At 35.2% G+C, this 16,695-nt stretch overlaps 1 protein-coding gene across 6 annotated transcripts in view; it reads right to left on the minus strand.

The window, feature by feature from the left end:
- Nucleotides 1-16,695, minus strand: part of NOX4 (NADPH oxidase 4) — a 188,063-nt gene that overhangs the window by 127,610 nt on the left and 43,758 nt on the right. For 5 of the 6 annotated variants that reach the window (XM_077867383.1, XM_077867381.1, XM_077867378.1 and 2 more), the window contains 4 exons: nt 16,249-16,346; nt 12,690-12,717; nt 5,414-5,486; nt 1,146-1,226 (listed from right to left, as the gene is read on the minus strand). In XM_077867383.1, the coding sequence (XP_077723509.1) occupies nt 1,146-1,226; nt 5,414-5,486; nt 12,690-12,717; nt 16,249-16,346 (280 nt within the window). The remainder of the gene's footprint in view (nt 1-1,145; nt 1,227-5,413; nt 5,487-12,689; nt 12,718-16,248; nt 16,347-16,695) is intronic. The other variant, XM_077867379.1, reaches the window with a different exon arrangement.

The raw sequence follows: 16,695 nt of genomic DNA on the forward strand, positions 1-16,695 counted from the left end.
TTCCCTGATTAGTGATGTTGTGCATCTTTTCACGTGTCTGTTGGCCATCTGGATATCTTCTTTAGAGAAATGTCTGTTGATGTCTTCTGCCCATTTTTTAAAAATTTATTTATTTTTTAGAGAGTGCACATGAGCGGAGGTGGAGGGAGGAAGGAGAGACAGAGAGAGAATCTCAAGCAGACTCCCTGCTGAATGAAGAGCCCAACATGGGGCTTGATCTCATGACCCTGATATCATGACCTGAGCCAAAATCAAGAATCAGACCCTTACCTGCTTGAGCCACTCAGGAAGACACTCATGTCTTCTGCCCACTTTTCTGGATCAGTTCTTTATATATCATGGATACTAATTCTTTATCAGATATATCATTTGCAAGTACCTTCTCCCATTGAGTAGGCTGTCTTTTATTTTTGTTGTTTCCTTCACTATGCAGAAGCTTTCTCTTTTGATGTAGCCCCAATACTTTATTTTGTGTTTATTTCCCTTGTCCCAGGAGACAAATCTAGAAAAATGTTGCTATGGGCTAGTAGGCCTTTTTAAACTAAAAATTGATAACTCCATTGTTACAAATTCTGCAGCAGCAAGACATAAGGAATTCCTAAAAATACAAACACTAAAATACCTTCTTGAAGTCCTCACTTCTTCCTAACTTTCTTTTAGAGATGATCAGGATATCACTATAGAGGGATGTCTGGGTGGCTCTGTCAGTTAAACATCTGACTCCTGATCTCAGCTCAGGTCATAATCTCAGGGTTATAGGATCAAGCCTCACATTGGACTCAATGCTCAGCAAGGAGTCTACTTCTCTCTCTCTCTCTCTCTCTGTTATTCTATCTCTCTCTGCCTCTCCCCTGCTTACACTCTCTCTCTCCAAAATAAATAAATCTTTTTTTAAAAAAGTACAATACTGTGGGACTTAAAACTAAAATCTTTCAGTTTTAATACACATTTATCCTACTTTCATTAAAATATACTATGCTAAAAATAGAACACTATTTTTACCCTCGATTCTAGTAACCAAGTAATTTTATCACTTCCTATAAAAATTCCTATAGATTTATCTTTCATTATCCCATTTTTAAGTATACATGTTTTAAAAAATATTTTAAAATATTAAAAAATATATATATATTTTTTAAACTTACCCTGAAACATGCAACATCAGTAGCATGTAGAAGACAAAGAAGAGATTATGAGTATACCAGAAGATGTCATAGTTAGAAACTCTGAAAAAAAAATAACTTAATTTCAATGTGACTTTACATTCCATTATTTCAAACACATGTCATAACTGGAGAAAGTTAAAATAGGAGTTCATCTCAGAATTACCTATTGGTATCAAAGTATTAACATATCATGCAGAGAGAACTGACAAAATTATAACTAATACTTTATAATTTTGAAGGTTCTGTGTATTTCAAATAAAGATACATGAAAAGAATTAAAATGTTTATTTTAAAGTTACTATGATGTAAGATTGAGAAGTAGGTAATAGGCTGCTAACATGTACTTTTATTGTCCTTTTGATCAATATTCTCAATTTTCCAAAAGACATTTAAAAAAAATAATGCTCTTATCGTAATACATATTGGGAGAGTAGTCCAAGGAAAGTTAAATTGAGAGAAATTAAATAAATGCTCATTAAAGTTTTATATTCTTTTCTGAACGGCATATATGTTAAAAATAACACCTTGGTATTACTGCCCTGGAGGAGAACCACAAGTTGAAAAGAATTTCATTCACTTAAGCCTTATCTTCCTCATAAGTTTGTAATGGCATCTTTATTATTCAGCAAAGCCCTTCTAGGGCTTTCTATCAACTCTATCATTATATTCAATTCCTTGGTCATTTTTGCACCTGAGTCCTATTCTGTTTTAAGTTATTGAAGCTTAACCACGTTAATGTTTAGTCAGCCACATTTCCCCTTTTACTCCTCTCTGAAACATGTACCCTGGATGTTCCTCAGATGAACTCCAGGATTGTCTTCACTAAATTCAAAAACAAACAAAATAATCTATCTTGAGTTTTGACTGGAATTGCAACAACCTATAAACTGATTGAGGAAGAACTCCATCTTTATAGTACACAGTCTTTATTCAAATCTCTACTTGTTTCTCTCAGTGAAGGTCTATGTTTTTCTGTATAGCTTTCAATTAGTTTCTTATTAAGTTTACTCCTAGATAGTCTATGTTTTTGTTGCAATTGTGAGTGGTACCTTTTTATTTTATTCAATTTTCAAACTGATAATAGCTGTTACATTAAAGCCATTTTTAATATTGGTTTTGGGTTCATTAACCTATTTCAACTCTTTAATTTGGTATAACACTTTTTTTTTTTCCCCATAATTTCTTTAGATTCTCTGGCTAGAAAATTACATGCACCTTTCAGGAAATAATGATGACTTCTTGTTGTATGCTTTCTAATAATTCTATTTCTAATATTATAAGTGTTTGATTTCTTAACATATACAAATAATGGTAGAATTAAAAAATATCACTTGGTTTTTCCATAATTTTCTTAGGAATTCATCTTAAGTTTCTTTGGTAAATATGATCTTAGTTCTGGATTTTTATATTTTTTAATTCTATAAAGGAAATTAATTCTTAGTCTATTCTACTTATTTTAATTCAAAACTAGAGCTCAGATTTAATCATCACCATTTAAAAATCTATTGAGATGAAAATGTTTGTTTTCCTGTCACCTGCTGTTAAAATATACTACTTATTTTAATAGATTGACCACTATTGAACCATTGGTGAATTACTAGACTGTATTCAACTACTCAAAATGTGGAGCCATTTATTCATTTCATTTCAAAATGTGGAGCCATTTATTCATTTCATTTCTCATTGGTGAAGTACTAGACTGTATTCAACTACTCAAAATGTGGAGCCATTTATTCATTTCATTTCATTTATTCACTTTATTTCCTCACTGGTAAAGAGAAAAGGTTAAAAAAAGCTTATCTCCATGATCCATGGACTCCCTGGGAATTCCATGATTCCTTCAGGGGTGCATGCGTGGCTCAGTTATTTAAAGCATCTAACTCTTGACTTCAGCTCGGGTCATGATCTCAGGGTCATGAGATCAAGCCTCACAGTGGGCTCTGCATCAGCAGAGAATCTACTTGAGGATTTTCTCTCCCTCACCCTCAGCCTCTCCCTCTCCTCAACTTCTCTCAAATAAATAAATAAATCTTAAAAAAAACTCCATGATTCCTCCCAAAAAAGTTTGGAGAATAGTAGAGTTGGTTTTATAATATCCTTTAAAGAATTGAAAAATGGGAGAGCCTGGGTGTCACAGTCAGTTAAGTGGCTGACTCTTGATTTCAGCTCAGGTCATGATCTCAGGGTTCTGCAACTGAGCCCCAAGTTGGGCTCTGCACTCAGTGTGGAGTCTGCTTGAGATTTTTTCTCTTCTCCTTTCTCTATCCCTCTCCACCACTCACACATGTACACAAATGCTCTAAGGTGAATAAATAAATCTTTTTAAAAAATAAAGAAATGAAAAACTAAAGACTACTAAACATTTACTGAATTATTATGAGCATAAATGTAATGGCTTAGTTGAAAATAGAAGCTGATCTTTATATTCCATTGTACAAGACTATCTCTCAATTAAGGATATTTTTTTCTAGATGTAGAACTCATGTATTTTCAATCTTGCAAATAAATATGTCAGATGCCTTAATTTTCCTTCAAAAATACCAAAAACTGAAAAATGAAAGTTTTTTAATGAATGCTTTACCAAACTAAAAGAAAATTTCTGCCCACAAAATTGGTGCTCATGCACACTAATGTTAGAGATTTAATTTGCCTTTCTATAAGGTGATTTCTAATTCTTTTTTTTGTGTGGGTGATTTCTAATTCTTATGAAAAGTCGTAAAAGTTACTTACTATTTGACCCAGACATTGTACAACTATATTTTTTCCTTAAGACATACCTGAAAAACTATGCAAAGACATATGGATAGGAGTGTGTTTCAGAACTGAAATACTATAAAAAAATGGAATCAACCTATAATATCCTATAATATCCAAAAATAGGGGAATGGGGAAAATAATGTATATATGGTAATAGCTGTTCCATTAGTAAAAAGGATGATAGATAAATATTTATTAATGTAGAAAAATGTTCCTAATAGATTTAAATAAAAAGCAGACTTAAAATGGTATATATAATATGATGCTATATTGGTAAAATACATAGATATATGAAGAGAGATCAGGAGTGTGAAAGGAAGAAAAGGAGAGTGATAATGGTGGCAAGAGAAGATGGAAAATGAGTGAGCAAGGGCAAGGAGGGTTAAGCCTATAATCATCAAAACCAGAAAATTTATAGAGCTAATCTCTGAGTGGTGAGTTTACTTGTGACACTGGTGTATGTGGATGTGTGTACAGATGTGTTCAGAAGTGCAAGGGGAGACTCATTTTAATATTCTGTTGGGCAAGGGCACCTGGGTGGCTCAGTTGGTTAAGAATGAACTGTGGATTTCAGCTCAGGTCATGATCTCCAGGTCATGGGATCAAGCCCCATATTATGCTCTGTGCTCAGTGAAGAGTCCGCTTGAGTCTCTCCCTCTCCCTCTGCCCCTCCGCATTCCACTTGCTTGCACATGTGAGCTCTTTCTCTAAAATAAATAAATAAAGTCTTTAAAAAAATAATCTGTTGGGCAATTCTTTTCAAAGCATGTATGTGTGTGTGTTTCCATTAAACTTCACATCTCAACAAGTAGAATGCCTGAAGATTTTTGAATATTATATATTTACTCTTTTTTGCTTTCTTAAGCAAAAAGTTTGGCCAGAAACATAAGAGGCTGTTAAAATGGTATGAAATACAGAATGTATTCATCAGAAAGAACGTGTGAAGGTGCTCATGAAAATGTATACCTGCAGTTGCTCAAAATCTCAACTAGAAGAATAAATATGCATGCAGATATTTCTGATTATTTTAGCAGATGTCAACTAACCACGTTTCCAAATCTTCATTTAGAATACTACATTAAATTGCAGCAAAACAAACTCACACCAGGAAATGAGTTATAGAATAACTGTGATATATTCCTTTGCATACATGTTACATTCTCATGTCTCATAGAGATATACTGTCCTTCAGATGGATGACTCTAAGGAACTAAAATTTCCCTAGTCATCAAAAAGTCTCCATGTCTTCTTATCAACACAGAATATATTACAAAAACAAGCAGATTTTTTTCAAAAACAGGAAATGATATATAGAAATGTCTCTACTTCACTCTTAATTATCCAAAATAGTCCATTAACCAGAATCTTGATTGCACTGGCTAATCATTCCAGTTAACCAAGACTTTTACTACATATGAAAGTGAAGATAATCTAAGGAAAATCTAAATCCTCTGGCCAGAAAACATTAAAATAATGACTCTGACACTCACCGTATTGCATATGTAGAAGCTGTAATCATCAGAAAGAGCACCAACACCATGCCGACCCCCGTCAGGCCAGGAACTATTAAAAAAATGTATATAAGTACATTTTAACTTAAGCCATACTGAGAAAAAAAGTACAAAAAATTATTACCTTAAAATCCAAAGTACTATGCTGCTCTGTGGGAAGCCCAATTCAAATCACATATCTCCTTATATGCTCCCTCTCAAAAAAAGCCTTTTTAAAATTAGCATGGTTTCAAGGTACTTAAGACAAACCAGTGTTTCTACCCTTAACAGAAGAGTCCACCTTAATATTTTCAAGTATTCCACTCAGAATGGTGAATGTGTACATACTTCTATGGGGACATGCTATACCAAATGTATATACTATATCAAATGTCAGTAATGAAAATAATGGACAGAAATTAAACATATATTTAATGGAGAAGCAGAGAGAGGTAGGAGGGGAAGACTTCCAAAGGTACAGAGCAATTTTAAAGAGTGAGCATTAAGATATGTTCATTATATTGATAGAGATGATGGTTCCATTGGATATATGCAAGGGTCAAAATTTATTGATAGTATGTATTAAATATATGAAATTTATTAAATCTTAATTATACATCAAAAGTTGTGTTAAAGGAGAAAAAAATATACAACAGGGTTGACATGGAACACCTTTTACTGTTTTGTTTTTTTCTACCACAGTACTAAAACTCCCTTTCTCTCTCAAACCCTCTTTTATGGAACTAGTAACTGCTTCAATTTCAATGCAATTAATTTCTTTTGCACTTCACTATCTAGAGTAATTTTAAAGGAAAAATAAACAAAACCTTAAAGCTTTCTAAAAATCACCACTTCAAGTATAGAACAAAATAGTAGACTTCAGGAAAAAAATTATAGTGCTGATGTTTTAAGAAAATTTGCTGGCATATTTCCTTAGTATGGAAAATATGCTGTATGGAAAATCAGTGCTTCTGATATGACATAATCATCATTTTTAACAGAGAAAAAAATGTCCAAATGTGTTGGTTTTCAAACTTAATACTGACATTATAAATGGCTAAATATCCAAAGTAAGCCCAGATAGCATATCCAAAATGAATAGTTGATTTATCAAAAAGAACTAAAATCACAATAGAATCATTTCTTATTATCTTATTCCTACCAAATAAAATATCTTGTCTATAAGTTACCATTATTTATTCTTATAATCATACAAGCAACAGTAAGTGTCAAATGCCCCAGTGGAGAGATTCCATCATAAGTCTTTCTGGAGAGCTACTGAAACAATTGTATCTTCAAAAGTATAGACATCCAAAAAAAAAAAAAAAAGTATAGACATCCCCCAACTTCTCTCCTTGACAAATAACTACCTAGAAGACAGAAGGGCCATCATGGACTATAAGCCACTAGCAGAAACAGACAAGCTGGGTACAACAGAAGAGCAACACAAGTGTGCATCATTAGGATCCCAACAGCTTAGAATCACTGGATGAGTGGAAACAAGTTTCTACTTGTAAAGGGCCACATGAGAAATTAAGGAGTTAGTCTTTGGATACTTAATACCTGGATAATCTTTCCTCCTCAGTTTCCCCAATGTATAGATTTGGAAGCCTGACAAGACTTGCCTTTCCTGGTGTGCTTAATCCAAATCATCTCTTCTCTATGCTTCTTTCCCAGGGCACTCCGTTGCCCTCATCTTTCCCATTGCCCCAGGTGAGTACTAACTTGCTAGGGGTAAGAGAAGAACATGATGACTATACCAGTTCACACTAAAGGGCTAATAACTACTATACAGAAAAAATGCTATTTACAAAGAATAACATGCCTATAAAACAACCTGGCCTTTCCACTGCAAATTTTCCCCCAAAGAAACATAAACATATATCTACATAAAGGTTTGTTCAAAAAGTATTCATAGCCACTTTATTTTTAACAGTCAAGGCCTGTAGACAACTCATATCTCCATCAACAAATGAATGAAGGGGCTCCTGGGTGGCTCAGTGGGTTAAGCGTCTACCTTTGGCTCAGGCCACGATCCCATGGGATCCCATGATCCTGGGATTGAGCCCTGCATCAGGCTCCCTGCTCAGTGGGGAGTCTGTTTCTCCCTCTCTCTCTCCTTGTGCATGCACTCTTCCTCTTTCTCAAATTAAAAAAATCAAATGAATGGATAAACAATTGTGGTATTATCTGTACCTGGAAAATTAATCAGCAGTTTAAAAAAAAAATGAGGGATTCCTGGGTGGTGCAGCGGTTTAGCACCTGCCTTTGGCCCAGGGCGCAATCCTAGAGACCCAGGATCGAGTCCCACGTCGGGCTCCCGGTGCATGGAGCCTGCTTCTCCCTCTGCCTGTGTCTCTGCCTCTCTCTCTCTCTCTCTCTCTCTCTCTCTCTCTCTCTCTGTGACTATCATAAATAAATAAAAATTTAAAATAAAATAAAATAAAATAAAAATAAAATAAAAAAATGAACTAAAAGCAATGACATACATGAATCACAAATTATTTGACTGAATGAAAAAAGCCAGACATTCTCCTCCTCAAAAATTCCCAAGGATATAAACTCTGTGATTCCTTTTATATAGTATTCTAGAATATCCAAACCATTCTCCAGTGACAGAAAGCAGATTAGCTGCTAAGAGGAGTAAAGAGCAGGATGCATTATAAAAGGACATAAAACTTCTTGGAATGATAGATATATTTGTCATCTTGATTTTGGTCTTGGCTTTACAAGTATATACATATGTCAAAACCAATAGAATAGCATAATTTACATACGTAAAATTTAGCGTACTTCAATTGTAACAATACATTTGAAGAAAAAAAAAAAGGTCTTTCTCTCTCACTTCAAGTAATTGAAAAAAAAAAAGGTTATTTGACCAGATGAATAAATAAATGATAGAATCCCAGATGGCTCCATCATGTGAAATGTGTGGCTGGAAAGTCCTCTTTGATAATTTTCTTGGGGCTTCATTAAGGTCTACTGTGCCTGCACACAAGGTTTCCCATGTGGTTCTAAATATGCCAAGATTAGTTATGAAATGTCTATAAATCACTTCATCAGGACACCTGAAAAAACTGAGTATGTTTAGTGTACAGGCATAATTCCCGAAGTATATTACTTGAACATTAATTCCTTGAGATATTAATTTCTATTACTCAAAAGTATAATAACTATTCCTTGAAGAGTCACAGGACACATTAGTATATTAGGTCTGGGAAGTACTATTATCAAGAAACCAGTTTAAATTTGAACAGATCTTTCCTCAAACATTTAACTAGAGAATTCCTTTTAGAGCAGAACACAGAAAATGTATTGGAATGATTTTAGGAGGTGGATAGGAAAAGAGCTGACATCAGTCACTTGAAGATGAGGTAGACAGCTTGGCCAATAGGATGCACATTATGGGATAATGGTCCAAGTACTGTCCCTTGGGCCAAACCCCAATCTCACTGGATCTCATTTGTAAATTTGGGAGAATCAAATCAATGCTTTTTAATATTCTTTCAGATTTAAGAAGTTATCTTTTTCATCTAAAGGATTCATGTTTCCTTTCTTGCTCCTGGAAGTATAAAAAGATCAGTTTGTAGTTTATAAAGTAATAGACAAGATCAATGAAGAAAAAGTTACTTATAATTAGCAATAAAAAGAAAAAATTAGGGGCGGCGGGTGACTCAGTCGGTTAAGTGTCCAACTCTTGATTTCGGCTCAAGCCATGGTCTAAGGGTCATGAGATCGAGCCCCGCAATGGGGGTCTATGCTCAGCAGGGAGTCTGCTTCTCTCCCTCTCTCTCTACTCTTTCCTCTGCTCATACTCTCTCTCTTTCTCTCGAATAAATAATCTCTAACAACAACAAAAATATTACAATTATAACAGTCCAGAAAAAAAAAAAGGAGTACCTTAAGAAGCTCTGATTTTCTGTCACTGGAATTAAACTGATCATCTGGATGCTGTAAAGGATAGCTATGTATCAAGCAGCAGAGTTAAACAATTGGCTTTTATCTTCAGTGAGTATTTTCTGGGCATCTGCAGTATGCTCTTAATTGAGAAAAAAAAAAAAAAAAGAATCCTGCTCTAAAAGAAATCTCAGTTCAATGTAGGAAATAGGATAAGCAGACAAGTGAAACATTAAGTACTCAAAGAGAGCTAAGTGTTTTCCAGGTACATAAAAGGGCGCCCTAACCTAGCTTCCAATGACAGCTAAGTTAAGATCCAACATATTAGCTTCTATTACTACATGCATTCCAGGAGTCTGGAAGCACAGGTTGAAAGTAACTGAGTTAATCAAAGCTTCCGAGGCAAAGTTACTTGCCAAAGTGAAGTACCCTGTGAATTCTGAATCCTTCAAATTATGAAGCAAAAACTATAATTGTTTTCTTAGGAAAAGACATGCTTGTATGTTTAGTCTTATTACTTTTTATCTATGCATATTAGATTTGTTAATTAGTTGCCTTTAAAGTGAATGATTGCACTGTACTTCCATTTCTAGATGAAACTGAGAGGTCATTTTTGTCCATACCCAGATGTGGTCAGAAATATACCATCTTGTACTCATTATCCTGTTTTCTCAAACATAACTGGAAACACAGTTCTATTTGTTTATGAGTGTTTTTCCTAATTGAAATTGGATACTGTGCATTTTATTGTCATCATACAAGGTACTACCAAATTTGGAAATAATGTAGTAAACATTTGGAAATGCATATTTGAATAATTAAATCTTTCAAACTTGTTTTATTTTATAAATTCTTTTTTTTATGTTTTTCAAACATAAATTCTTAATTGGACTGTTTTTAACATTTCTTATTGAGAGATCTAACTACTATATTTTATGTTACTTGAATTGCCAAGGCTTTAGTTTCTACAAAACAATCTTAATTTCTCAGTTGTGGACTACATTGAAAAATATTTAAGGACAAGGAGAGAGAAGACTCTGTGTAATATTAAACAAACTAAAATCCAAGAAATATATTAACCAATAAAAAATAGTCATTATCACTAGAACATCTAAAAACACACATGCATTCCTCCATCAGAAACATGATTTTTCCTAGGCACTGTATCTAACAAAGTTCAAAGATAGCATGAAATAGTTTGTCATAGACATATTAGTAATACAAAGCTAGATTAAGTCTTTTGTAGAAAATTCTCTCTTATCCCACTGCCATCCTCTGATTCTGCTTTGTTCCCTCATCTACTAGTCAGTAGGGTCAATCAGATGCCCTATAAGCCCTAGACTCATACTTAGGGGTCCCAGAATATATTCCAAGCTAACAATGTGGGAAGTGGATGGCTCCTCTGGCCAGCACAGAATTTCTTTCATAAAATAATGTAGATTGGGACACTAAAATAATGTTGACATGCTGATTTGGGGTGATTCCTGTTGTCTGTATTGACAGAAATCCCCCCCCCAAAAAAAAAAAAAACATTTACTTGAGGATCCTGACTGCCCTAAGGAAAGCCCTGCCTCACAGTGAAGCAGCTCACCTTCCAGTGGAAAAGATTATATATGTAAGGAAAAAAATTATTCTACAATATAGTACTTTAACTATGCATCTTTAGGAACCTACACTAAAAAGGAGACCAGCTCTGCCTATTGGAATCAGGAAGGAATTTGTGGATGATGGGGGCATGTCAGCTGAGACTCAAAGATGAGCAGATGTAGACAGGGTTAAAAAAAAGAAAGAACAGAGTAAGAGAGTAGACAAAAGTTAGGTGTTGTGAGAAGGTAATTACAAGAGTATGATGAGATGTCCAGCAAGAGTGAAATGGAAGCTCCTTAGATACATGGTAAGGTTAATAACATGTACTGTTGGGTCACACCACAGAGACTCTCTAGGATGGAGCCAGGAAATCTGTGTTTTGAAGTATTATCTCTAGTTAGTCCAATACCACTCATGGGAACTTCTGGGAAGTAACACAGGATGATGGGGTTTCATGCTACATGAAGAGATCACCTGCTTCTATACAAGTATTCATTATGCTAAGCTCCTTAATGTACTCTATTCATCATACAAGAAATCATGTTATATGTTTGGAAACTAAATTTTTTCAAACACTTTAAATATCCCAATGTTTCACCTATATTTGCTGCTGTGAAAAATAATATTATAACAAAGTTCTTGATTATTTCTGTAAAAATAATTCTTATGAATCAAAACATACAATGATTCATATATAAGGTTTTGTTTTTCTGTTTTTTTCTTTCTATTTCTCATCCAATTCTTAAGGCTTAAATAAAAAACATGCTTTCAATGAGCAAAGTTATAAGCAAAACTAAAATTGTGCTCCTAAAGAGAAAACTGTGAAATACTTTGTAAGTGGCAAACATCATACATATATAAACAGAAAAAAAAAAAAAAAACATGTTTTATAAATCTAAATATACTGTTGTCAGGGAAGGGGAAAACACCAGAATTATAGCTATTTTCCTAAAACTGATGGAAAAAAAAAAAAAAAAAAAAACAATGTATTTGACAAAGCCATGCCTCAGTCTTACATGCAATCTTGATCCTTAATAGGGTGTTTATGATAGCCAAGACACACACCATCTCAACTACCAAATTGTCCTTATCTCTGAAATAATGTGCTAAAAATGCCCCAAATGCAGTTCTGTTCTTTCATCCTTATTAATGTAAGGCTGAGAAAGAGAAGAATTTTAGTAAGAATTATACTAACATCAGGGTAAAATTTTGAGATGTTTAAATGTGGTTTAACGAATAAATAGTCTAGACTGAGATTTCATAGACAATATGCTAGAGAAGAAAAAGTAAATTACAGATGAAAAAGGAAATACACTTCAAGAAAAATAACCGATTTAAATGACTATTCCCCTCTTTTTATGTAGGCTTTAAGATCATCAAATATTCTACTAAATTACTGAGTTTTAAAAACTGCATCAATAATCAGAGTGCTTGGTGTTTCTTTCTAACACCTTGAGGGTAGGAGTCTATTCTATGTATTATTTCTAATACTACTTGCCACAACCAGTGGCACAAAGCATGTCCTCAACAACCATATGGCATCACATCATTGTCATTGGAAGAACATATGAAAGGCAAATGCATTTACTTAACTTTTACTCTTCATTCATTCGAACCTCACCATTTGCCTTGCCCCTCTGTTTTCAATGCAATTTATGTTTGGTAACATTTGTTCTGATCACAAAGTTTTCATGTTTTATTTTAACATACATTTAATTGCTATGTAATTCAATTATGCTTATTCTCAAAGATTTCCCTGAATCTTCAGAAAGAGCAATCAATAACAACTTACCCGTTGTGAAGAGAAGTTTTCTAGGATCCTGAGAAAAAGGGAAAAAAAGTGGACTGAAAAATAAAACATTGATAATGCAAAATTTTACAAGGAGTCTGCTGGGTATGTGATCCATTAGACATTTAAGATACTAGTCTCCCAGTGGAAATGAGAAATTCAATCAAGTTTCACGTTTTCATGACACTAGAGGAGATTCTAACAAGCACAAAATCCAGCCCATTAGAGGGGCACATAGGTGACTCAGTCAGTTAAGCAGTTGACTTTGACTCAGATCTCAGGGTCCTAGGACTGAGCCCCATGTTGAGTCCTGCATTTGGGTTCCATACTCAGCAGGGAGTCTGCTTCTCCTTCTCCCTTCTGCCCTTCTCCCTATTCATGTATGCACACTCTTTCAAATAAATAAATAAAATCTTTAAAAAACATCCAACATGGAGAGACTGTCCTTCTGAAAAAGGAAGAGCCGTGGATAAAGAGTCATAAAATGTAGACTTTCATCTTAATGGCTAATTATAAAGCTTGTAATAGTGGCCCAAAGCCCACCTTTTGACTATTTTGAGATTCAATATCTTTGACTATAATGTGGAAATATTAATAATTACTTTGTCCACCATAATTGCCATACTGCACCTACAACATGTCAAGACAGTGAGAATCAAAGGTGATAAAATATGTAGGGAGGGTTGTCACTGTAAATTCAGTGCAAAGAATACTAATTGAATACTTAGAATGTTTCAAATACTATGAGTGATGATACTCAAAGAGGACAGGTTCTTATAACTCAGAATTATAAAAATTAATATTGTTAGTGTAATCTGTCCTTTAAACTACATCTTTCATGGCGCAATGGACTTTAGGCAACTCCCTTTCTATCTTCTGGAAAACTGAGATCAATCCCCAGTAGATTTGTGGATTTGTTTTTCATCCTAATGGTGCTTAATATTGCACAATTTTTGAAATTCTTTCCTAGGCCTCCATTGAATCTGGAGTCAGGCCACTCTATATACAAAGAGGGAAGCCATTCATATGAAAAAAATTGAGAAGCCTTGAATAAAGGCCACTTGCCCATGAATATTTTCTCTTCCCATTGGGGCCAGATGACTTCTACCTCTGACATTAGGAACACAGCTCAACAGTAACCTAGAGCAACCTTCTATATAAACAACTCCTGAAAATACAAGGCCAACTGAACAAAGTGGTAATACCAGAAATATGAACATTTAGCTGTGAGAACTCGGAAGATGCAACAAATTATCACCGCCAGGGAATGAGGATGGAATGTGAGAGTAAGAGATAGTTTCACACATGACAGGATGAGGCAGATTCAGCTAGGCCATCAAGAATGTGCCACTCAGCAGCTGCAGGGTGGGTCACTAGAAATCTGCAGAAGACCTAGAGAGAGCACAAAGCAAAGGACAATAGAACATATGGCACAAACCCACCTTTCTCAAAGACAACTCACAGAAGATTGTATCTGTTTTTGCATGCAGTGTGTATGTGTGTGTGTGTGTGTGTGTGTGTGTGTATGCATTTTTATCCTCATCTAACGTACTCTCTGGTGACTACCAAGGATTCAAAAATATTAACTAAAATAAAGAAAAGAGGGAGGAAAAAAAAGAAGGAAGGAAGGAAAAAAGCAAGGGGAAATAGAAATTAAAACAATGAGTTACCATTTTTCATCTGTCAGATCGGCAAAAATTAAAGAAAAACAAAAACAATTAACGTACAGATATAAGCATTCTGACAAACTTGGTAGAAATGTGTCAACCAATGAAGCCTTTTTAGAAGCCAATTTGGCAATGTCCAACAAAACTAAAAATGTACATTCCTTTGAAACCAGATACTACTTCTAGGAATCTGCCTAGCCAAAGCATATTTAAAAAAGAAACAATTTATTGGAGTGTGGATTGTAACAGAAACTCAAAAACAACTTAAACATCTATGAATAAGGAAAAGGCTAAAAATAAACTATCACACATTAATATGAAGAGAATGATAGATCTACACTATCAGATACAGCAAGCAATAGTACATGTAATTATGGAAACAAGAAAACTGCTGAGGAATAGGTCTCATAAAATGTCACTCAAAATATAAGAGAACAGAAAGTTGTTAACTATGGCTACTTTTGGAGGAGATTTCACTTTTAAACTTTATCTGTTTTAAAATATTTGGGGGGGGGGGGGCACATACCCTTCATAAAAATGAAAGAAACTTAATAACTAAAAAACCTAAAGTGACTAAAATTACTAGACTGTGAAGCATAAGTATATGCCATTAAAATGATAGAACCATTATAGCTAGTAAATACCTTAGATTTTTACATAAACAAGAGAGAGAAGCAAAGAAGGAAAGTCGATGGCAGAGGTAGGAAACAAAGAAGCCCATGTGCTGTGGGCAGAAAGGAATAGAGGAATGGTGGTAGGTCATGGGAAAGAGAAAAGGAGACATCTCCAGTTCTGGAATCATTACATTTGAAGAGCTTCCAGTGGCTCGTGAAGGAGCTGGCTTTGTCAGTGGTTCTTAATGCTGGGCACTCACCCCAATTAGCAAGTGAACTTTTAAAAAAGGTATCAATGCCTAATCCCAACCTAGATCAGTTAAATCATATTGGCATTTTTAAGAAAACTCGTGTCTAGTCAAAGAACTTCTCAAAGGCTGCTTGCCATTTTGGTTTTGTGACTTGTTTCTTGGTTTGTTGTTAGTCTTCCCTTCGTTTTCTTCTGGGAAGGAGATGAAGCAGCACATAATCACAGCAGTATTAATCTCGGTAACTTGGGTGATACGTGGATGAGAGGTCGGAGCCTGGGAAGATGGGGGATAACCTTACAAAGTCACACCAGATTTAGCAGAGCAGGGTGGGGTGACCCAATTCCACAGCCAGCGGTTTGATTTTGATGCAGTGTTGGCAGGAAGCAAAGGCAGACTGAGGACAGGATGAAGTACAGAACCATAGCTAACCAGGGCCTTCGGCTCTGGCCCGGCACCCCGCACATACAATTTCATTTCATGGGTGTCTTCCCATGGAGAAAAGCAGCCCTAAGTCAGATATTCCCGGGAACAGAACTCAGCTCAAGGTCACCTGTTTCAAAGATTAAAACAAAACAGAGTACCACTAAAACTCAATAATATTTTTTAAGTCAAATAAACAGGTTATTCAGGATCTTCAAATAGTCAAGCTGCCCTTCCGCCCTTTTTCCCCCAAGCGCAGTATCTCAGTTATTAAAAAATGTGTGCCCTGTAAAGGCACTCTCGGCAGTGTCCCCTGGAGGAGAAGCAGATGACGCTGCTGGGAGGCAGAAGGCAGGCCTGAGTGGCAGCCCTCTGAACACTGCAGAATATAAAAAGTAGACACTGTCGAACTCCCATTTTCAGCAGGAGACACTGTGAAATAGTAATTACCTATATTTTCTATTGAAAAGGAACAAAACTCAACTTGACAACTGCATTTTAAAAGCACTCAAAAGGAGCAGCAAGGTGCAAATTTTCCGTGAAATTCACAGACCTTCACTAGTCAGCTCAAGAGAAGTGAAAGGCAACCGAGAAGACAGAGACCACCCACCTCATCTCGGTATCTTGCTGCATTCAGTTCAGTGAAATCCTCATTGTAGTTCACGGAGAAGTTGAGGGCATTCACCAGATGGGCTGCCACGTGCACACCTACGGAAGCACATGAGGCACAAGTCAGGGGGATTTTAATATATGTTCCACAAAGAGGACTTCTTTCCTCTTCCTAAGTAAACACAGGGTAAAATTTGACAGCTAGGTGAGTGATAAAATATTAAAGTGAGAAGGGAAATTATAAAGACACACACACAAAAATCATTATAGGTATAGTTGAGCATTAGAAATCACAAAACGAAAAAAAAAATTAAATTAGAAAAAAAAGAAATCACAAAACGACGGACAGCTGGGTAGTTCAGTGGTTGAGCATCTGCCTTTCGCTCAGGTCATGATCCTGGGGTCCTGGGATCAAGCCCCACATCGGACTCCCCATGGAAAGCCCGCT

The sequence above is a fragment of the Canis aureus genome, chromosome 23 (assembly GCF_053574225.1).
Source record: "Canis aureus isolate CA01 chromosome 23, VMU_Caureus_v.1.0, whole genome shotgun sequence".
Classification (NCBI taxonomy): domain Eukaryota; kingdom Metazoa; phylum Chordata; class Mammalia; order Carnivora; family Canidae; genus Canis; species Canis aureus.